The 22,786-nt window shown below is 37.1% G+C and overlaps 1 protein-coding gene across 1 annotated transcript in view; it reads right to left on the bottom strand.

Moving 5' to 3' along the window:
• The window catches only part of SLC25A12 (solute carrier family 25 member 12), a 45,133-nt gene that overhangs the window by 1,134 nt on the left and 21,213 nt on the right, over window positions 1-22,786 (bottom strand). The window contains exons 7-17 of the mRNA XM_058027668.1: window positions 21,954-22,092; window positions 20,656-20,749; window positions 20,012-20,096; window positions 16,658-16,742; window positions 16,038-16,196; window positions 12,822-12,874; window positions 12,546-12,626; window positions 4,131-4,271; window positions 2,660-2,798; window positions 281-439; window positions 2-92 (exon numbers count right to left, since the gene is read on the bottom strand). Coding sequence (XP_057883651.1) covers window positions 2-92; window positions 281-439; window positions 2,660-2,798; window positions 4,131-4,271; window positions 12,546-12,626; window positions 12,822-12,874; window positions 16,038-16,196; window positions 16,658-16,742; window positions 20,012-20,096; window positions 20,656-20,749; window positions 21,954-22,092 — 1,226 coding nt within the window. The remainder of the gene's footprint in view (window position 1; window positions 93-280; window positions 440-2,659; window positions 2,799-4,130; window positions 4,272-12,545; window positions 12,627-12,821; window positions 12,875-16,037; window positions 16,197-16,657; window positions 16,743-20,011; window positions 20,097-20,655; window positions 20,750-21,953; window positions 22,093-22,786) is intronic.

Below are 22,786 nucleotides of genomic sequence, written 5' to 3'. Positions count from 1 at the left end.
CTGGCCTCCAAAGTCAACATACAACCATCTCTGCAGAAGTTCGTAAGTGACCAAAGTAACACCAAACTGGGGTGAAGATCTGAACACCCGAGCTGTTAGATGTTACAAATCATAGTGTTAAACAAATAAAACAATTCCTCAGAAGAGAAGCTAAACATTTTTAACAAGGTATTATGTTTGTCACAATCAGACCTTGTAAATACTGCTCTGATTTGAGTCCTTAACAAAGCAAGTGCTAATTTGCAGATTTGGGGTCAGCCCTAATAATTTTTTTTCTCACCTCCAGCTCCCTTCCACAAAGCTGAAGGGCCTTCTTCCCTTAGAATCTTTCTGAAGCAGTCAATAACTCCACTGTATGTTGTCTGACCAGCGCGAGCTGCCACTTGCAGTCTTGTCTTGATGACATCAGCAGGGGTTACCAAAGAAGCAGCAGGCACACCTTTTAGAAGAAAACCACATTTAATTTGCACAAAGGATCTTGTAAAAGATGAAACACTTCCAACTGAAAAATACAAGTGCAAACTTTCATATTTTTTACAAGGGCTAGACGTTACAAAAAATGCAGGTTCTTATTCTTGATGCTTATATAAACTGTTGTGCCTGAGATAATAATTCTTTCTTCTAAATTTAAAGGCTGAAACTGGTAGTAAAGGAAATAAACTATCAAAACCCGTTCTCAGCATCTTCTTGTGGTCTGGCTGTAGCAGTAGTTTGAAACAAGATAAAATTTGCTATACTTATGTAATGTATAAAAATCAGTTGTGCAAATTTACTGTGTTTGTTTATACTCTGCAATGTATTTTGCAAATTACATAGGTGATTGATTTGGAAATTGAATCCTATGCCTCCATTTGTTAAAGGTGTTGATGAGAAAAACTACTGCTTAAAGCCTCTGTTCTATAGAAATATGTCTAAACTCCTGGTTGGACTGTTCTGTAGGAGAATAGATGCTGCTTACTTCAGTAGGCAAGCCATAAAAAGATTGAGGACAATGAAGGTGTTTTACAAGTCTGCTTAGTACCAACAGCGTGATATTAGCCAACAGTGATGGAAGAACAAATCTCCACTTCCAAGGCACCACTCTCGGCTTTCTAGTCAAAGGAAAGGAGAAAGTTTTCAGAAACATACTCCACAGTATATAACTGTGTTATCTGAGATATTTCTGAATACTTCTAAATACTATAAAAACTTAATCTCCCTAAAAAGAGGAACCATCTTCTGACTTAAAATAATGAAATTAATTTTGACTTCTGTTAAACTTTAACAACTGGTTAACAATGAATTAAAAATGTTAACAAGTAACTGTTTGCATAAGTGATGATAAACTGTGAAGTGTCACTGACCAATCCAGGAGGTTTTATACAAACACAGAAGCACTGCAGTTAAGGCTGCAAGCATACACAGACAGCAATCATATGCAGATTTTCCTGACAGGCAGATCCCTTCAGACTGTATTCTTGCCTGCTGTGCACGTGTAACCGGGACTGAGTGAGCAATTGAGAATGTGAAATTTGCAATTCAGAGAGGCAGATTCCTATACATGCTATAAAACTAGGCCTATGAAATTTACATACATTTTAATAGGGTTCATCCCTTAGTATGAGCAACACAGAAACACTAATGAAACAAAGAGAAACTGTGAAGCTTGCAGTCTCAAAAGTCTTATAGGAAATACAAATCAATAATATATATGAGTATTGTATGTATATAAGCTAAATAATTTTCCATTTCTGGCAGCTCTGCAATACTAAAGAATGAGCAGGGCTACAAATCTGTTAAATGTTTCCTAGGTGGTGTCTCTTCCCTCTGGCATGAGGAACATACCAACTGGCACAGAGAAGGTGCAGCCAAGCTTATGTGTCAAGTCCAATATGGGAAACTGCTATTCACATACAGGCACTCACAATTGGTGTAAATATCTATATAGCGGTCCTTTACAACTGTAACAAGTAGCAAAAGTTCTTGCTGAGCCCAGGGGTGTTTCTGAACTGTAGATTCTGACACTGAATCATTCACAGTTGCAGGGCTGTGTGCAGGTACTGGTTTTCATCTGCTGAGCTCGTCCTCTATATGTTTAAATATCCACCACTTTAGTTCCTGCATTTACTATTTTTATACCCCTTGCCTTTAGCAAAAACTTTTTATCACAGCTGCATATTGTCTTTATAGTAAATTTGTTTGAGATGCTGTAAAGTATTTTAAATTTCACAGTATGGTACTTCAGCTTCTTGACAAACTAATGCCCTATTTTCAGCAATTATATTACAACAAAGTTTCTTTTCAGTTACTCCACAATCCAAACCTGGGTAAGTCATTTTCTTCTTAGCTCTTACGACCTCTCATTTTATGTTCATCAAAGATTCAAATTAGCCTTCAACTCTGAGAGCTCAGTAACAAGTAAAACCCCATTGAGACAGACAGATCAAATTTGACTACAAGTTGCTGAGCTGCATTACGCTGTTTATCCACATTATGCAAATGTAATTAGCTCTCATCAAAATTACATCGCCTCCCACTAAGGATAACAGTGATCAAATTTAGATTAAATCAGATACAATGGTACAGTACCCTTCCTTTATATGGGGCTACTGAATGAATATTAAATATTACTCACTAAAAGAAAAGAAAATTACTTTTAGGAAACATTCTGCAAAATTACCTGCAATGGCTCCAGCTGCAAGGAGATTAAGCCCTCCCACATGGCCACTTTCATCAGCAAACATCATTTTACTATGAGCATAAACCGGAAAGTAGATTGCAGAAAAGGGAATGTCTCTGAGGAAACATGCTTTGGCACCCTGACACAGAGAAAAGAGACATAATGCAAATAAATTCTGTAAATAAGGCTAAAATTGATATCCAGCAAGCAGCCTGAGCCCTGAAAGTACAAAGTCATTTGATCTACTACATAAACAACACAGAAAATAAAATGTCTCAGGAAACAGATGATACAGAGAACTTGAAAATAAGAATAAGGCATATCTAAACTAAGGGTCTGGAACGAGGAGGATTCAAGGTTTATGTATAATTTTGGTAACTTATACATTACATCAATCCTGCCATCAGTACATAGGATAAATACTTTTTACACACTATGTGTCCAAAGGCAATGAAAGAAGTGACAGAGATCAGTCCTTAAGTCTTTCTGACAGCTAGGGAAACAGCAAGACCAGTCCCTGCCAGCCTTTATTCCACCAAACACAAAAGCACTACTAAAATACCAGTGAGCACTATAAGACCTCACCAAAGAAGCTGCACTGGAAAATTAGCAAAAAGAGAAGAAAAACACTGCAAATTGGGTACTGTTTAATAAGGAAACACAATGGTCACAAATCTCATCTACCAAATTCAAAACAAAATCTTCAGCTCTAAAAATAAATGTGCACACGTTTATAGTATTATTGCAGGTTTATGGGCAAATCACATAAAGCAATGTTTTGTAAGTGCACAGCTAATATAACTGCTGAATTTACGTATTACCCCTTGCACTGGCAGAAGATACAGGAAGAAACACTCTTCCTTGTTTAAGGAAACTAATAGCTTCTGCTCCATTACACCTGATCTGTAATGATGGCAGTAAGTATACCTGCAGGGAAGGAATCTGTTGACTGGCATTTTCCTGAAGTACCATACAGAACAGGCTTTTTTCAGTGGAATTTATTGACAAATCCCACCACTTAACTTCTTAAAAATCTGAATCCTACTAAACTTCACTACTGTTTCACTGCCATCAAATTATTAAGACAAAGAGAATATCCTGCTGCAAAGATAACAATAGAGATACAGAGATTCAAAATAAATATAAGAAAAACGCACAGGGAAAGCTAAAGAAACTTTTCACAAAACCCCACCAAATGAAATGAGCAGTGCCAGAAGCCAGCAGGTCTGCAATACAGGGCTCCCTGTAGCTTGGCATAAAAGCCCAAAAGGATAGAATGGGGGAGTATTTTTTTGTATCCCACTGCCATTAATATAGAAGTGAGTTTCCTTCAGTTTTCCACTGTGGGGCTGCCCTGCAGGAAGAGATTGGTTTTAAATTCAAAAGATGTCTTTGTTTTTAATAGTTTTTGTTTCAACAGTATAGAAGTTTAGCATAAAATGATGAAGGCACTCAAAGCAGAAGTACATACCTTATAAAGACCAAGAAAGCCTAAATCTTTTATAACAGACAGAGCACTGACTCTGGGTCCTGTAGTAATTTCTCCTGCTACCTGCAACCGAATCTTTACAATCTCCAGAGGATTAGTGAAGATGACCTGGGAACCTCCTGCCTGCAAACCCAAAGAAAAAGAAAGTAAATTGCATTGCTAGAGCATGTGGTGACATATTGACTTTTGCAATGTGATGAGTACCTTCACTTCTCACTGCATTGGCTGATATTCTCATGTAAAAATATATGAGAGAGATTTAATAAAGTACCTGTCTGGAAGTCAAAAGACCTGGATCAGAAATCATGGGTTTGTAAAAATAGATTTTTACATATATATTTTTATAGCCCCCTGAGGTGAATTAATTCAGTTTGTCTCTGCTTTTCTCCTAGACATCACTTTCTAGAAGTCATTTCTATGTTTAAAAGTCTATCAGATATTACAGGAAATACTAAACCAAAATAATCATTACACTTGTGCTACTAGAGCATCAAATACACTTAAAGACCTTATGTTTATTCAATAATAATCCATCACCAATGTGTAGACATGCTATTTGCATTTAGAAGTGATGCTGTTTAAAAGGTAAATTTGCATTTAACAGTGTAATTTTAAATTATTAGAAAAGGTGTTTGGAGTTTTGTTTAGCAGCCTGTAATAGTCCTAAGTGGAAACAAAATATAAAATTTAAATAGGAAGACTAATATTTCAAAATACGATACTAGATAGAAACAGGAGTCAGATCTTTGAGCTGGGTATGACAGATTTTACTTGAAGGAAATACTCTGCTGGCAGTGTTGAAGGACTGTCTTGCAAACTTCCTAGCGGTAGCGTTGTAAAGCTGCTTCTGACCCTGCACTTTAGCTAAAGACTTTCAAAGAACTGTGTCCCACGTTTGAGAGAGATTCAATCCGACAGTTTGGTTTCAGAGTTTTTAAACCTCTTTAGAAAGACATGTTTAGATTTCTTCCTGGTTTGCTGTAGGTACTACCGTTCACTTCTGAAGAAGTTTGTGGTTCATCACAATCCAGCTATATTTTACTAAGCTTGTTATGCTCCCCTCTTCCTAAGCCACCTTCTTTAATTTAAAAATTAAACCCAGTTCCTTAAAATTGTGGCATATAACTGCTTGAATACAGCCAACTCTAGAAAGTATTCCTTGCACAATATAAAAACTCCTCTTAATTCTGATTGATTCATCCTACCCATCAAATTTTACTGAAGTAAACAGATGCAGAACATCTGCAGTTAAAACTTTTTACCATATCTAAACTGCCCAAGCAATAAACTCTTTTTGTGATGCTGAGGGATTGGGAGGGGGCTGTGCATACAGGGGTGTGGTGAAGTCTGATACAGCATCTCCTGAAGAACCTGCATGGTGTTCTCTGCTAACTGATTGACAACTGATGAACACTAATCCTTTCTGCATCCAGCACAATCTTCCCCTCTGCAGCAGCAGGCAGAATAAATGTGAGATTAGCCCTGATACACAGTTTAGAAACTGGCAATCTGAATTATTCTAGCCTAGAGACAAAAGAGCATTGCAACCCTCATCAGCTCTTACTGAGAGTGACCCAGCACTTCAGCAGTGTCTATGGGCTGGGGGCAAGAAGCATCAACACCTTCACTGAGCAAGCAGCCCATACTTCACTGAGCCTTTGCTGAGGACTGACAGCCTTTTACTGCAAACCCTGTTTATCACTTCACTCAATATTGACACTGAAAATCATCACTGCAACAGCTTTGCTGAAGTACCTTGACTGAAATAGTGGGAGATCAACTGCTGCTTTTGATTAAATATTTCCATTGTAGTAATTACTGTTTTTAACACTTCCCACTCAAATAATGAGTCTATACAGTTAAGCTTAATTTTATTCCCTCACTTCTTCACCTCTCTGAAAGCAAATCAAAGCTCATATTTTTGTGGACATTTGTTGCAATCATCAGGAAGACCACAAGAACTTCCAGACTTTCTATGTTCCTTGGACTTACTGCACTGTGTTTACTCAGTTATCTGACACCATTCCTATGTCCAAAGGCATTCTTTAGACTCTCTTTACTTCTCATCTCACCTTTTCCAGTTTATACACACCTATGCATGCAAGATGATATGGCTGTTTTGCTAAGCAAAGTTCCAATCTAAATAAAATTTATAAAATTTGCATCTGGCAAATTCTGTTAACCTTTTTTTTTTGTTTGTTTGCATTGCATTAAGCATAAAATAATTTCAAATGTTGACCATTTCCCTGTATCTTTTAAAAAATAATTTTGGTGGATAAAATGTTAAGCAGTGTGTTCTCACTACATAATACAATGGACCACACAAAAAAAATTCAAGTAACTTTAGATTGCAACACTAAGCTAGAAATTCACTCCTTCTAGACAAATACCAGCTACCCATCTATTAAATATGTATTATTTGTGTACATGTATAAGTGAAATTCCATTTTTTATTTTTGATGTTAAAAATTAGCACACCCTGCCGAGCAGCCAAAATAACTCTTCCTATTTGCCCAACAGCCACTACAGAAACACAAATTTGTAAACCAATTTGTAAACATTTCTATTTTCTAACCTGAATTCAATCTTCCTGTAATTAACATTTTCTTCTCCTAGGTTTACCTTTCTGTTAAAATCAGCCATAGCACTCTTCTGATACAGAAAGCAAAATACACTGAACACAGCACATTTTAATAATTTAGTAGCAACACTAATTAGAAATACAATGTTACAAATTCTATATAGTAAAAATGGAATTATGTAATCCATCAGTATAAAAAGATGATTTGGTGGTCAGGTTATTAAGCAAAATAAAATACAAGGAAAAACCTAAACTTATCAGTAGAAACCCCATCAAAAAGCTCTTCAATTACATCAACACTTTGAACATTGAGTATTTACAGTGCTGACAGACTTCCCAACAGGCAGCTTTCTCCAAAAGAGCTGTAACTACCTAGGTACCCACCTAAACAGCCCCTGTTAGCAGTATGTCCTGCTACCCAAGCCTTGACTTTGGCTGGTCTAGTTGGAGCTTGACAAACTTTTCTGCCCAGCAGTGATTTGACTCACAGGAAGAGGAGCACTGCATTCAGTGGAGTGGCACATCTGAGTTAGGTCCCTCAACACATCACAAGCACAGGCAGGACAAGCTTTGACTTTAATACAGAACATGTAACGCAAGAAAACTCCCATTTTCATTTTTTAAAGAATGAATGCAAGGGTGGTTTTTTAGTTTGTCTGTGTTTTCTATTTAAGTAAAAGGTGTGACAAAGGATGTGTGAGGCAGAGGAAAGTGCTGCCTTGGAGAGGAGAAGAGCACTCTGCAGAAAAGGATGCAGAGGAAAATGACACAAAGGATCTCCAAATAAAAATGAACTGGAAGCATGTAGGTTTGCAGTACAAACCTCCACGCTCCTGTGCAAATCATTAGCAATCAGCATCATTCTTTTTCAAAGTCTCTTACTTCAGCTGTCAGCTCTGTATGATAAATACATGTGCAAGTGTATATGCACACAGAGGTATACATTGCACTCCCTGAATTGCTTTTGGAGATGGTGCAGTAAATCTAGATTGCTCTCTCATAAATCCTCGCTTCACACATAAATTGCAACAGACACTTTAAAAAAGGTTGACAAATTTGTTTCTGAATGGAGGTTATTCATACACATCAAAAATACCAGTAATAAAAGCTTCTACTTAACCTTAATGTCATGTAAAATAACTCTACAAGGAGCAAATAAAGGAACTAAATCTGACAGCAAAGGTTATGAGAGAAAAGATGTAGTTTGAGATCCCACAGCAAACGCCCCATGACATGCCAAAGGCTGAAGGAAATACACAAATGACCCTGCAACATGAGACCTCTTGCCCTTTCCAATTCCACCCGAGAGGCATATGCTCCAAAGGGGAGAGGCCTATTTCAAGCCCTTCCTTCCTTCCTTTTAGAAACCACCACATCCTGGACCACAACTATGTCCCAAAGAAGCAGCTAAAATAAGATGTTACTTGAAACAGTCTTGTTTAAAAACATCAAAAGAACTTGCATTTCTTTCTCTAGGCAAAGCTGACATGGTTCATGAACCTAGAGTGAGCTTACTGTCTCTTTCATTAAAAAACCATTTTCTCCCGGTTTTAAATGTCCACAATAGAAATCAAGATAAAGTAGTAAAGTTTAATTCTGCTTCTCACTTATTTTTTTAAAGCATAACAAAAGAAGTAACATATCTTCAGGATTTTGAAGGAAAAGCAGTCTGTAACTCTTTATTTTTGTTCTTGTTAAACAAAACCATCAACATTTAACATTATTTTTTCCAAACAAAATATTTGACACATTCCTGTTTGCCTGATAACACCTATATGCATTTTTGTGTGCATGTATATATATATATGCATAAATATGTATGAAAATTATTTCTTAAAAGTATACCAAAAATATTTGGACTGAATCTTAGATTTAATGTTTATCAAAACTTTAAAATCAGTGGTAAATCGGAATCTCTCTGTGTATGTATGTGCAAACACACACACATACACACATCCCAACCTCTAATTATCAACGGATGCATTGCCCACATCTCCAAAGGCTCCCAAGACCCTTTCTGCCTGGCATTCCAAATCATCTTTCTTCCTACAGCATAAAGCAAAAACATCTTTCTGATGAAACGAAATTTATCCATTCAAAATATTAAGCACCACGCACAGCATGGGAAGAATCTACTTATTCCCACGTAACTCATAGGAATTAGAGGCTAAACTCACAGTACCTCTGTCCACTGTAGCAGTAACCATGAATCATTTGCACAGCACTAGGTGTCTGCTTCAGCACTGCTTCCCAAGTGAGGAAGAGCAGCTCCCTAGAGCACCTTGCCCTTCACCATGTACTCACATGTGCCATGCATGTAAGCTGCTCTGGGAAGCACTGTCCATATCAGGCATGGGCTCTCTGCCTCCCAGGCCTCTGCTGGGATAGAGGAAAGCATTGCCAAAGCTTCACTCAGCCCCCCTGCAACTCAAAGCTAATGGGAGCTGAAAACTTCAGGAATGCAGGTTAATCACTGAATTACAACAGAATTTAATTCAATTAATTACAGTAACAGTAGGGAAAGAAATTGTTTGCCCTGAACATGTGTAAATATGGACAGTGCTGTTAATGATCAACAAACCAGCATACTGCAGGCAGGTAGGAAGATGGGATATCAGTTTCATCCATCAGGAAGAAGAGCCCTTTCATTGACAGGTACGACCTGACTGCTGTAACTGAGCTGCCCAACGTAGCTGCTCTGCAGTTTTCAAATACAGCTGCAGCTTGAGAGCAGCTGGGAATATTCGGGCTCTGACAGAGCAGACCCTGCACTTTCCAGTGACATTTACATTGCCCAGCAGCAGCAGGAAGGTTTAAAGGAGCATAGGGCACGGGCTGCCTGCGGGAGGTCCCTGCCCTGCAGGGAGGAAGGAAAGACAACAGACAGGCAGCTGACCACACGAACAGGCACTGCCTGGGAGAAGTCTTTGGTAGCTGCTGTGAGAATGACAATGTTTCTCCTTACTGCCAGCACTGCTTTACTCCACAAGCTGACAGAAGCTGAGAATGATTGGAGCCTGAGCAGTAAGATTTTGGCCAAAGTGATGCAGTCTCTCAGTGTCAGCGTTTCTGGAGGAGAGCCATTCCTTTGCTGGACAGTACAGCACTGCTTCCAGATACTGCAGAGCTGAGGATTCTGGCCAGCCTACACAGGGCCTCTGAACCGCTCTGAACTGTCATAATGTCAAAGGCTTCACCCGTCCTTGGGTGTGGGTCTTAGAAAACTGTAACACTGTACATAAGCTCTGATACAGCACTGCCATCCAGAGAGGAGAATTTGCCATGTCTGCTGGAACCTTTCCCAAGCTGCCTCCACTTCCTCACAAGAACTCTTTTGACTGCTGTTTGAGGACTGTGGCATGCACAATGTGCTTTTGTATACCTTGCAAGAGGGAAGGCTTTTGAAAGTATGAAAGGTCTCTGCTGTAAGCTCTGTAAAATAGCCGAAAATATGCCTTGCTCATCTTGCTTATCCACCAGCAGTTCCATACCAGACATCATCCAAAACTGCATTACTCCTGTTAATGAGGAGATAGTTCAACACTAAACACAGGCAAGTGAGGGTCAGAGACAGCAGGAAGTCCATCTCTGAGAAGTACATGTGGGAATAATGTTATTTCTTCTGATATTATGACAAAGTAAAAAAGTATGGTCTTATTTTAGCCTATATTTATAGTATACTATTAGCAAAATACTTAAGTGTTTTAAGTAACAAACAGTAACAAAAAGCCACAAAAACCTGACTTACCCAAATCTAAATGCTGAAAATAATTTTGGCATATATAAAATCCAAACATTCCCACATTAAACCATCATTTTGTACTAACAGAGAGAGAAGGAAGAGAATAAAGGAAAAATGAAAGGTAGCATCCCCCAAACACAAAGCCTTTTGTGCCCCTACTTGTGGCCCTTCCTTGGATGGAATTGTTGGTTGCACCCCATAATATTTTCTAGAAAAACAGAACACAGTAACAACAGAAGTGTGATGACCAACATTATTTCCAAGCAAGTCAACACAGAAAAGAGCTATCAAAATGAGAATGAAAAGGTCTGAGGATGAAAAAAGAGAGACTAATGTCTAATTGCCCCAGCTTTAGCCAACTGATATTTTCAGACTCTTAACCTTACAGGCTTCCTAACAAAGATTCTGCTATCCAGGAAGAAGTGGAATTGCTAAAATAGAACTAAGCAATAGCAGAGACAAAAAAGTCTTCAGCTGGTAAGATATCAGATGATCCAGAGGAAGCTCAAAGAAACACCCCTCAGGTTGCTAAACTGGGACCAACAGTTCTATAATTTTGTTTAAAATTCTCCCAGATTGAGTGAGATTAATATTACCTTGAAAAAGGAGATGAAAATACCAGCTCAGACAGTCAGCTAGAAGGTGCTGTTTTTGGACAGACTAGAAATCTGGCCATCTTCACAAAACACCTAAATCTCTGAAAGCTTATCTGAAACTCAATTTCTCCCCAATTTTTGCAGGTTCACTACAGTAAAACAATGCAATTATTTTGAAACAGGAGTACCTGGCAAGTGAAAAAGGCTCTAATATAGATTGAATTTAGTATTACATATTTCAGTACAAAATAATAAAATTATCAGATGTTTGACTTTAATTATGAATTTAAGCACAACACAACCACAAATGAATTCTATTCTCCATACAGATGACCTGTATTTGCTTTCTGTGTTACTGAGCTTTCCAGAAAAAGGTTACTCTTCTGCTAGCTATGCATTAGAGCTGCTTTCTCACATTTCTCAGAAAATAAACTTTGTACACTGACAGGTGAAGACTCAAGCATGTACCGGGCTGCCAAATTCAATCAGGCAGAACTATAAGCAGCCTCCCTTCAGGGCTGTTTCTTTGAATTAAAAGTTTGCAGAGGTCAACAACCTTTCTGCCCCAGGTTTTGTTGTAAGCCAAGGAGGTTTTATACCAGCCTGTCAGCCTACTCAACTGGAAGTCATTAGTGTTCTCTGCTACAAAAGAAACCCAACTCAAGCCCTAAACATATTATAGGGTTAACAACTGTCGGGGAATCCCACAAATGAAATTAGCCAACGTGCAAAACCAAAAGAAATCCAGCATCAATATCAAGTCAAACCACTTACAGATTGCTAAAACATCCACTGAATTACAGCCCTCAATTTCAACAAAAACATGGTTTGTTTTTTAACTGTATTTAGATGAGGGATGTAATTAGCATCTGGAGTAACATAGCTGCATTTTATACGAAGTTATTTAAAAAGACAATTCACTTATACATGTTACATGAAAGGTAAGGCTATATTGTTAATTTTTTCCATCTTTCCACAACAGTAAAATTTTCACATACAGCAAGTTGAAGAGTGTATTTCTTTTCCTTCTTAAAATCTTCAGCAAGAATTAGATTTCCTTAAACCATTCTAGACATCTCCATCCCTCCCCTGAAGGAAATTTAATCATGGCTATAATCCACTCTCAAGGAGCACCTGTATTTTCCCAAACTAATGATGAATGGCAACCCAGCAGAACATATGGAAAGGGAGAACAGGGCACCCTCTTCTTCAGACTTTGTGAATGAAACCACTGCTGAAACTGAAAGTTATAATCTGGGCCAAAATAAGTTGCTTAAGCACACTGTTCCAAGAGAAATTAATTCAGAAGTATGCTATGCTTTCCAAACAGAAATAGTACTTTTTTTAGTTCTTGTGACTGGGAGAAAAAAAGAGCACTCCTGCTCAAATTGACAAAGCACACCCATTAACTGTCATTCCAACTATTCTGGACGTGACTGAGAATCAATTTTTCCTGGGAATACAGGACAGATACTTACACAGCCTCCAGCAAGGATCTCTGCAAGCAATGGAATGGAACCATCTTTCTTGGTAAATTTGTCTCTGACAAAGTCATTAACCTAATAAAGATACAATATATTACACACTGTTTGAAGTTATTCTTCTTCCTTATTAATATATATCAAGTAAATCTGTAGCCATATATGTTAGAATGCTTGTAAGTGGTCATCTCTCACACATTTTAGGAAATAAATCCTGTGCATGTTAACAAACAAAAGGATGCCAGGGAGGAAAGAAAAAAAAAAGATACGTACAGTTAGCTTAATAGCCTTTTCTGGAGCAACACCTATCAGCTGTGGTAACAAGCCTATAGAAACAAAGACATCATAAGGCAACATTATCTTCCTAATAGAGAAAATAGTATTTTATCAGTGCTGTACAGAAATGCCTTTCTGCACAGGGACTAGCCTTGGAGGTGGATGGCATTTAAGTATGGGATGCTGCTAGAGCACTGCATAGCATACAAGTATAATTTTATATTATAGTTTCTGTTGAAAATTATAATGAAATGTGTGACCAGATCTGCCTTCCTCAACTAAGTCAAGCCTGATGCTATTGCAGTACAGAAGGAAAAAAGTTTAAGGACCAAACATAAACCTTGGATATATCTACTACAGAAAAGTTTGTTTGACTTTTTTAGCCCCTGAGCATAATTTTCCCATAAAGCTTCCAATCACTTTTAAAGATGGAATAGAAGTTGTGAGATAGACACATGATTATGATAAATTATCAACTCACTTCTACTTGACTCACTAACCTGGGTTTTCTGAAGACTTGAGTCAACTAAGGATAAGATTTTCTCTTGTTCAGTTCAACATGGAAGCATGAACTTCTTTAAACCCTATAACTAATGAGCATTTTTAATCTTACTAAGAGGAGGGATTAGTGGACAGAAACTGATTTTGGCAAGGCCCTTGGTCCTGGAAAATGCTACTATGAACATGAACTGTCATTTCAAAAACGCACATGCACTTTTCTAGGAACTAATAGGTTTAAGAAAAAAATCAGTAGATGGCAGTCTTAACTTCCAAACATAACACATCATAACAGCATCTGTTTTTTTTAAACCCATCTTCTCCATGGTTGTTTTGGCATAGGTATAGATCATAAAACTTAAAAGAAAGTTATTTTTATTGGATATGGTCACTTCCTAATGTTATTCCATAGTTATGAAATATCATTTTGTCAAAAATGTTTGCCAGTTAAGTAACAAAAAACCCACAGCAACAAAACTGCACCAATGCCACTTTCCACTATTTGTTAAGTACAGAGAAATCATAGCTAAAAATTCAAAATTCCCAGAAGTTCTCATTCTGCAGAATTTTTTTACTACTTCCTTAAAAGGAAGTTCAGAACAAAGGTGCCTTAATAGAAAGTGCAGCAGTTAATACACAAATGTAGTGTGTTCTTCCAACACAGTACTTTCTGTGCCATTTACAGACTGACTATGCTGAGGAAAGGTAGCTATTAAACACAAAGAAAGGTTGACAGTAACAAAAAGAAATGGTGCCTTCCCAGCCTGAATTTCCAATCTACCATGAAAAGACAACCTAGTTCCGCAATGCCTATACTTAAAAAACCCAAAGCCACCAGACAAAACACTGCAAGACAATCCCCCCACTTCCTTTTGTTATGTAGCTGAACTCACTGGGCACACACATTTGGTGTGCCACAGAACCTGGGACACAGCATGGGCTAGTAGGAACCTGAGAAGAAACTTAATTAATTCTGAAGCTGGATGCCAAGACTCATAAGTGTCTTTATTTTCTTGACCAAAAATCTAAGTTTTTATTTAGAATTATATAATTTCCAGTTTGTGTTCAATTCTGTTTTTTGAAATAGAGAAAACAACTACATTGTACCTTTATATTATGGTATAGATGTATTGTGGAATTACAATGCAATTAGGATAATCCAGCTCAGGAATACAAGAACCCAGTAACAGACCCACAGTAAACTCCATAAGTGTTTCTGCTGTCTAGTTTAACATACTTCCAACAGACCACCTACATCTCTGAGTCCAAATCTTAGCATCACGCTGACCATTAACTGTACAGTGTCAAAACAACTACATGAACTTCTTATCCTAAACAATCTTAAAAACAATTACTAAACAGGCTATTAAAAACTTTAGCAATCTAACATTCTTTCAAACAAGAATTTTTCTTTTCAAGTGTAAAACACTGCTTTTAACTCATCAATGGAATCATCCTTGATTTCAAAGTGCTTGAATAAGGTCAGAAACAAAAATAAAATAACAAGTTATTTTAAATGCTGCTGTGCAAAAATAGAGGGGGGGGGGGGGGGGCAAGAGAAAGAAAACAGTACTGTACAATCAGTCTCATAGATGTAATTCAAGTATTTCCTTTTAGGAAAGATTTAACATCAAAAAAAGAAAACAATTTACCAGTAAGACATAATTTACACAGACTATAGCTCTTTCATTAACTTTGCACCAACATATTCCTTCCCTTACTTACTTACTTGCAGAGCAAAATCCTGAAAGACCACAAAACACTCTTTAGACATTTTAGCTCTTTCACATGTAAAAACCTTTTAGATACTGTCCATAAAGGACACTGCCCAGTGTCTTTTCTGCCAGAGCACATCACAAAGCAGAACAAAATGCTGTAGCCATCACGTGAGTTTGCTGCAGCTAAAGAAGCAGGTGTGCCAATTAATAAATACCTTGCTGATCCCTATGAAAACTGTGAACTTCATAAAGTTATGGGAAATTAGAATTAAAAACAGTGAATTCAACTAAGTATCTATTCAGAAGGCTGGCAAGCATGCACCCTGTGTGCAAGTCACTTTACCAAAGTGATTAAAGCTCAGCCTAATTGATAAAAAGCTGAATTCTTAACCTGTATCTTAGAGTTTTATTCTTTTTCAAAATTACAATTTTCTGAGTTTCACTGATGATATTTTAAAGTAAAACAGGGCAACATAATTCAACAGCAGAATGCGACCTCTGTTCACAAGATAAAATTATAAAACAAGTCCGACTATCTCCAAAGTATGAGGCACAAGATCTTGCATCCAGTTTACAGATACATTTCCAAGTTACTGTCTTTTGCCTCTTAAAAAAAAATATCTGCTGCAGAACCAATCTTTCCTCAGATGATAATTTGCTCCTGATGTCTGACCACAGCCAAAAGTTGCAATCCTTTGTGAGATTACAATTATATCCTCAACACTTACATCCCAAAAATTAGGTCTTCAAGTTACTTAAGCAGCAAGGAGCAAATCACTAACAACAAGAAAAAATCCAGTTTTCCTCAGCAATTGTTTATGATGAAGGGTGTGCAATGGAAGAAGAATACTGAGCTCAGAAATGAAAGCAAAATTAGACATGATATCAAGTATTCTGATTTTCCCTTAGGAAACCAGCTGTTGAGGTATTAAAATAAAAAAAGGGTGACAGAAAATTACTGACTTTATATATTTTTTTTTTATTTTAATTCACTTACCTCTGTAAAGACCAAAAAAGCCTTCAAAACGCAAAACCTTTTTAAAGCAGTCAAAGCTGTTTTTGTACATCAACTCTCCTACGACTGAACCTGTGGAGCGCTGATTCTGCATACGAGTTTTCACCAGGTCTATGGGATACACTGCAGTAGCACCAACAGCTGCAAGAAAGCATCCAGAGCATTATTTCTGCAACATCATTGCTGGTGTAGTATGTAATTATTGTGATGATTTTCTACAGCATTTATTTAAACACAAAGAATAGATAAGCTGGTAAGACCTCTGGTATGTTGGAGGTAAGGAAGAACAATAATGAAGGTCTAGGAAAAGGGTCTCAAGGAGAATGAATGACACTGTTACATAAAACAAGGTGTGCAGGATGAAGAACATCTATCTCAATTACCATTAAAGAAACCTGTTACTAGCATAGTTTCAAAGGACTGTGGAGGGGTTCTAGAATTCAAGTGAAAAGGAAAGAAAGGGAATAACACAACCAAAATGGTTCCAACATCCAATTTTACACATGTATAACCAAGACATCCACCTTACATGAGATCAAGTAGTCTGGCAAAACAGTGTTAAGTACCTCAAGCTTGGAAACAGAAAGCAGAATATTACTCACCTCCAGCAATTGAGCCTAAAGTGAACCTGTAAGCTGACTCAGCTATCTGGAGCCAAATAGGTCTGCTTAATTCTCCAAAAGATTGCTGCGTGAGGGAAAAAGAAATGAAAAAAACCTTGAAATTCTGCACAGGAAAGCAAAAGCATCTGTGAATTATTTTTACAATGGTGCAGAAAGACTCTGATAAAAATTAGTAGCTTTAAGTTCAGGAGGAAGAAGAAAAAGCAATTACTAGATAATGTGTATTGTGCCTAACGGATGAAGCACATTTTCCAAATACCCCTTCTAAAAAATATTCCTTACATATTCCTAGTTGTGCCAAACCAGTACTCCAGTATAATCAGAACAATGATGCTCAAGAAAAAGAAGACAGAAACTCTAAACAACTTTGCTATTTTCTGTTCTGTTGCCTTTGAATTTGTAAGGCATGGAACCCCCTTTTGACTCAAATAATTCAGATTTCAAAAGGAATTCACAGAATATCTCACAGACAGGCTCTATCAGCACAGGACATATTTTAAGATTACATTCCATTAATGCATAGCACAAGTATGAGATTTCATGTCTTCAAAACAGAAGACAAGACTTTTCCATGTAGTTGCTAATTTACAGAGCAATGCTGACCTCAATCCTTTCAATTACATACACTATTATAAATGTGTTAAGTATTCTAAATAATACAGTCTGCACAGAAAATATCTGCAGAGACTCATCATTATGTTATTAAATGGCTATTAGAAACAAGGTAAACTGAACTGATTAAATACTATAAAATATGTAAGATGGGGCAAGGTTTCATCCAAATACAAATAAGACAATTAGAGAGAAATTGATGTTATACAGTATAACTTGTCTGGGCTAAGGGGCCAAGATATTAATTGTTAAATTCCATAGTAAGGCAGATACTAAAGTCCACTTTCCAAACACAAATCTGTTTTTCCTAAAAGCACCTTGTACTGTTAGCAGATGTGCTTCTGCCAGGACAGCTGGAATGTCCGGAACTCAGATGGATATTAGGAATTTCACAAAATTACCACACACACACTTCTCAGCTCCCTGTCCAAGGCTACCCAGCCAAGGTAGCTCAGCTCACTGGAGCACCACAGAATGTCAGCACCTGCCTCAGCAGACTGCTCAGGGCCGGTGTTACACTGCTGTGCAAAGCCCTGCCCACACTGCAAAGGGGTTACACGGTATACACACAACACAGGACAGCAGCCCATGAGGTCAGGATGAGATCACTACCTGTAAAAAACCATGGATTATATTTGATACCCTTTTTCCACAGAATAAAAAGGTACAGCTAAAACCACTTCCCTTCACAAGACACTCTCCTCCCCCTCAATACAGCTTAACAGAGAAGAATAGAGAAATTCTAGGTAGCACTAAAATTACACACTGCACATGCAGACCAGCATAAAAAAAGCATAAATCAAATGCACTGCCTTTACAAGCAATGGAAGCAATAAATCCAAAGAATACCCTCATTATTGTAAAACCACTATGCTTTCCTATTAAAAAAAACCAAAAAAACCCCAAAGGATAATAAAACCAAAATAACCACGAAAATAAATTATAAAATTCAGATACATTTCTTTTGATTCATGTAAATAAAAGACACATGCTATAATATACTCCAAAAAGCCTTAGAAGCAGAACTAGTTCTTCATTCCACCGAAATTTTCTCCTAGCTTAGCACACCTGCTGCCTTTCAGCTGGTTTAAGATTATTCTTTTTGCTCAAAGCTTCACACGGTTCTCATCAAAATCCAATCATTCCATTTAGACATTAATCTTAGTGAATGCATCACTGAATGTTAAAAATCAAATTCTTTCTGAAGGAAATGTCACTTTTATATTATTAAATAAGTGTTCACAAAGTTTTCAGTTTACTTGTGTGTTCAGATGGATATGTAAATGAATGTAATTAATGCTATAGCTTTCAAATCATGAATATTTATAAAGAGAAAATTACTGTAGCTGTCATCCCCATAGGATATTCAGCTGCTAAGCTTTAAAAAAATCTTACACAATGAAAAAAATTGACAATAAAGTAAACATGGTTGAAAGCAGGCTAATTTTCATTTCTACCAAATCTATACAGAGTGATTTTATGTAAAAATTTAGATTTTTCTTTACAAAGGGATTTTTAAATCATGTAAAACTGATTACAGAATTGGTTTCATTTCCCAGGGACAGCTGGACCACACTGAGATGATATTTGCTCTTCATGAACTGATATCTTTCATTTTGTCAATACACTTAATTTACTGTTCACTTAAGATAAGGTCTAATAAAAGACTGTTCCTCATAAACTAAATAAAATGAAATTATTTTGCTTTCTGGTGTCTGGTTTTAACACAATCTAGAATAAGATGAAAATATAATGTACTACTTCAAGAGTATGAAAAGAGTATATTCTCTTCTAGTGATGAGGGAATCTTATCAGTGAGCTCATTTTGAAAGGGTGCCAAGCTACAAAGGTAGTTCTGGGAAGTGAAGTAAGTCAGTATTTTGTCCACTCAAGGAGGTGAGTACAAGGAACACATTTATAAGCTTTACGTTTAATATTATATTTTTTACTACCTGTATTGAGATTGTGTGGCACAGCTGGGGCTGGGGGATACAAGGGTGGCTTTGTGGGAAGCTGCCAGAAGCTTCCCTCATGTCTGACAGAGCCAACAGCACCACTGGCCAAGGCCAAGTCCATCAGTGGCAGTGGCAGCACCTCTGGGATAATGTATTTAAGAATTAATGTATTTAAGAAGGGGGAACAAACCCTGTGCAATGGCAGCTGGTAAGAGGAGAGAGAACACATGAGAGAAACATCTCTGCTGGTACAAAGGTCAGTAAAAGAGCAGGAGGAGGTGCTCCTGGCACTGCAGTAGAGATTCCCCTGCAGAGCCTGTAGGACCCCACACAGGAGCAGGGGGATGCATCCCAAGGAGGCTGCAACTGCATGGAGGGCCCATGGGAATGATGGATTCCTGAAAGACTGCACCACGTGGGAGGGATACACACTGCAGCAGTTTGCAAACAACTGGGCTCCACAGGAAGGACTCACACTGGAGAAGTTCATGGAGGGCTGTGCCCTGTGAAAAGGCTTTTCAGGAACAAATGTATTCATGGTAAGGAATCCAAGTATCCATACATGCTCATATCTAAACAGGCCATGCTGATATCTCATACCTTGTCTAGTCACATACAGTATCTAACAGCCTTTTTTATCCTTACAGCAATGCACACAGCACGCTCCACTTGGCAGGAATATGTATAAAGTGCATTATTCTTATTTTTCATTTGCAAGTACATACTAACATTCACTCAATTTCAATTTTTTTTTTCTACTACCCACCTGCCTCTGGAGCTCTGCCAGATTATAAGGCAATGCACCTTCAGCCAGTGGTGCTATTCTCTCAATATCTGCCAAAGTTAAGCGCCTTTACACAAGGCAGAGAAAAGGAAATTATGGTTAGATAAAGCATCAAACTTATTAAGTACAGTATTCCTGGCCACACCCCACAAACTACATCTGAGTTTAAAAAAAGACACTTGTCATATCTGAATGCAGACCTAAGAAGTCTGCTACACTGCATTAAAGAATGCTTGAGGATGAAGGGAACATGGATTATTCAGAAGCAAGTTCTTCAGTACTAGTAATAAGGAATATAATACATAAATGAAACCATTTCTAGCTATTTCTGTGTAAGATTTTGCATGCATTAAAGATCCATGCAAAACATCAACCAGTGCATTTTGTAGCCTTTTGGGAATATTGTATTTTTCTACTTCATATGTATACCTATAATACATCAATTTATAATTGTGCTTGACATGCACAATTCACTTACAAAACCCATGGACACAACAAAATCAGTTTACATTGAACAAATTATGGTAACAAACACAAAACCCTTTAAAATTAGGACAAAAGTAAGAGGTGACACAGAAAACACAAAAATCATGATTGCAAAATGATAAAATTCATTATTATGTTACCCAGTAACACTGTATAAGTCTGTAAGTTGGTAGAGAATATCTATTTCCAGCGGTGTAATTTGTCCAAAGTGGATTGCAGAGTGTGTAAATTCCTCTGGATTTAAAAGGGAAAGAGAAATATAACATTTGTGCTACTTGTCAAATCTCCTTCTTGAATCCTTTCAAATAACTTTTTAAAAAAATGAAGTCCATCACCAAGAATCAAAATCCATAACGCAAAGGGAAAAGGTATCTTTAGGAGAACATCTATCCTAAAACAGGCCTTCCCAAGACACACCATGTCTGACTCCACAACTCTGACTTATGGTAAATATTCACCAAAGATAACAAAAATCCTCAAATTAGCAAGCTTAATAAAACAACACCTACAATTTGTGATTCTTGCTTCTGAACTTCTGCAAAACAGAATATAACAGAAAAGTGCTCCATTATTCACAGCTTTAAGGGCAACTGACTCATCTATTCCCATCAAGTCCAGAGTTCTTTCTCTCATAGCTCTGAGTGACTCCAAGCTTAGATATTCATCTGGCCAAATTACACAATATGTTTATGGCATAATTGGCAAGTGGCAGTTCACAAGTCTGAGCAGTGAAAACACAGCAGCCTTTTTTCTCTGTACAAATCCAAGCAAGATGTATTTATGCATCTGTACCAAAACACATTGCTAGGCAATTTGTTAGGACAATTTGGAGGATAAGAACAGCCCTTTTGTGTTTTTCTTTAGGGGAAAAATATGCAGAGCACATGAATATATGCTAAACAAAGAAGAAAACTTGGCATGCTTTTTACCACACAATGGTTTGGCTGGTCCCATCCATACTGGTAGTAAAACTGGTGATAAAATCTGCCATAAAATGGCTTCAAAAGCCCTCTGCTTATGTCTGTGACAAGACTGAAATACAGCAACCTTTCACATGCACAGGGATTTGTTACATACTAACTGGCATCATCTATATATAAAACCACTCAGATTTTCAAACTTAACCCAGTCCACCACATTCCCCAGTAACTTCCTATCTCTAAGCAACAATGCATCTCTTTCAAGGAGCTGTAAAATCCTCAGTATTATACTGACTTGCAGTTACTCATTCAAACAATAACTCCTGCCAGAATCTTCTCTTTAATGAGCTAACTGAAAATACTTACTAACCTGTGAGGATGAAAATCACCCACAGTTAAAAAAAACACTTTCCCAGTGGCCATAAACTGACTTCTGACTCACCTTAAACCCATGTCCATCACCAATTACAAAATGGACAGAATTAAAACATTAATAAACTGTAGGAAATGTATCTTACCTTTTGTGACTTCAACATCTCTTCTTGTACCTGCTATATTACTGTATATCTTCCTAACAAGATCCATGTTATTCAAAAGGGCATTAAAGGCATTGAAAAAGGAGAAGCTGACCTGATGTGATACAGTTCCACCAGCTACCTTTAAAAATTAAATGAAAACAGTTAAGTGCCTTAAGCACATTTACATCTTATTACAATCACAGAAACACTCATTTGAGCAAATTATGAAAGAATTAAAGATATCTTTCTATTCCTGTAATTTTAAGATATTTTTAATAGAAACATGAGGGGAGAATTATTAAACAGGATACTATTTTTGTGGTAAAGATTGAACACTAGGAAACAATTAGGAAATAATCATGTAAGTAGGTTATTGTTGAAGTTATCTGATAGACACATTGAAAGTGCCACCAAGTAATCTTCTGAAAGAGAAATGCATGCAAATGCAAACGCCTTTAGATAAAGGCACTAAGTGATTTCTTGCATCACATACATCAATGACCATTTACAGCAAGTCTGAAGTTAGTAGATACTCTAAATTTTATAGAAGAGAGTATGCCTTATGAGTAAGGCAAGGCAAGATTTATAGGTAAGATAGTAAGATAAAAGTTATTACTTTATCTTCTATATAAATTTCATTCTTATGTAATTTTCATACTACATACTTTCAGAGTATAACTTGTATGTTATTACTTTACCTACAGATCTTGCCAAACTATCAGGGATGTAACCATTCTACCTCTAGAATCTACATACTGATTTTCCAAACTCTGATCTGAAAAAGAAAAGAATGCAAGAGTATATAAAAGGACAAAATTTTAAGTAGTCTCCAG

This window comes from Melospiza georgiana, chromosome 7 (assembly GCF_028018845.1).
Source record: "Melospiza georgiana isolate bMelGeo1 chromosome 7, bMelGeo1.pri, whole genome shotgun sequence".
NCBI classification, from domain to species: domain Eukaryota; kingdom Metazoa; phylum Chordata; class Aves; order Passeriformes; family Passerellidae; genus Melospiza; species Melospiza georgiana.
Note: the sequence above shows the minus strand (reverse complement) of the source record. Positions and strands in the feature narration are given on the sequence as shown.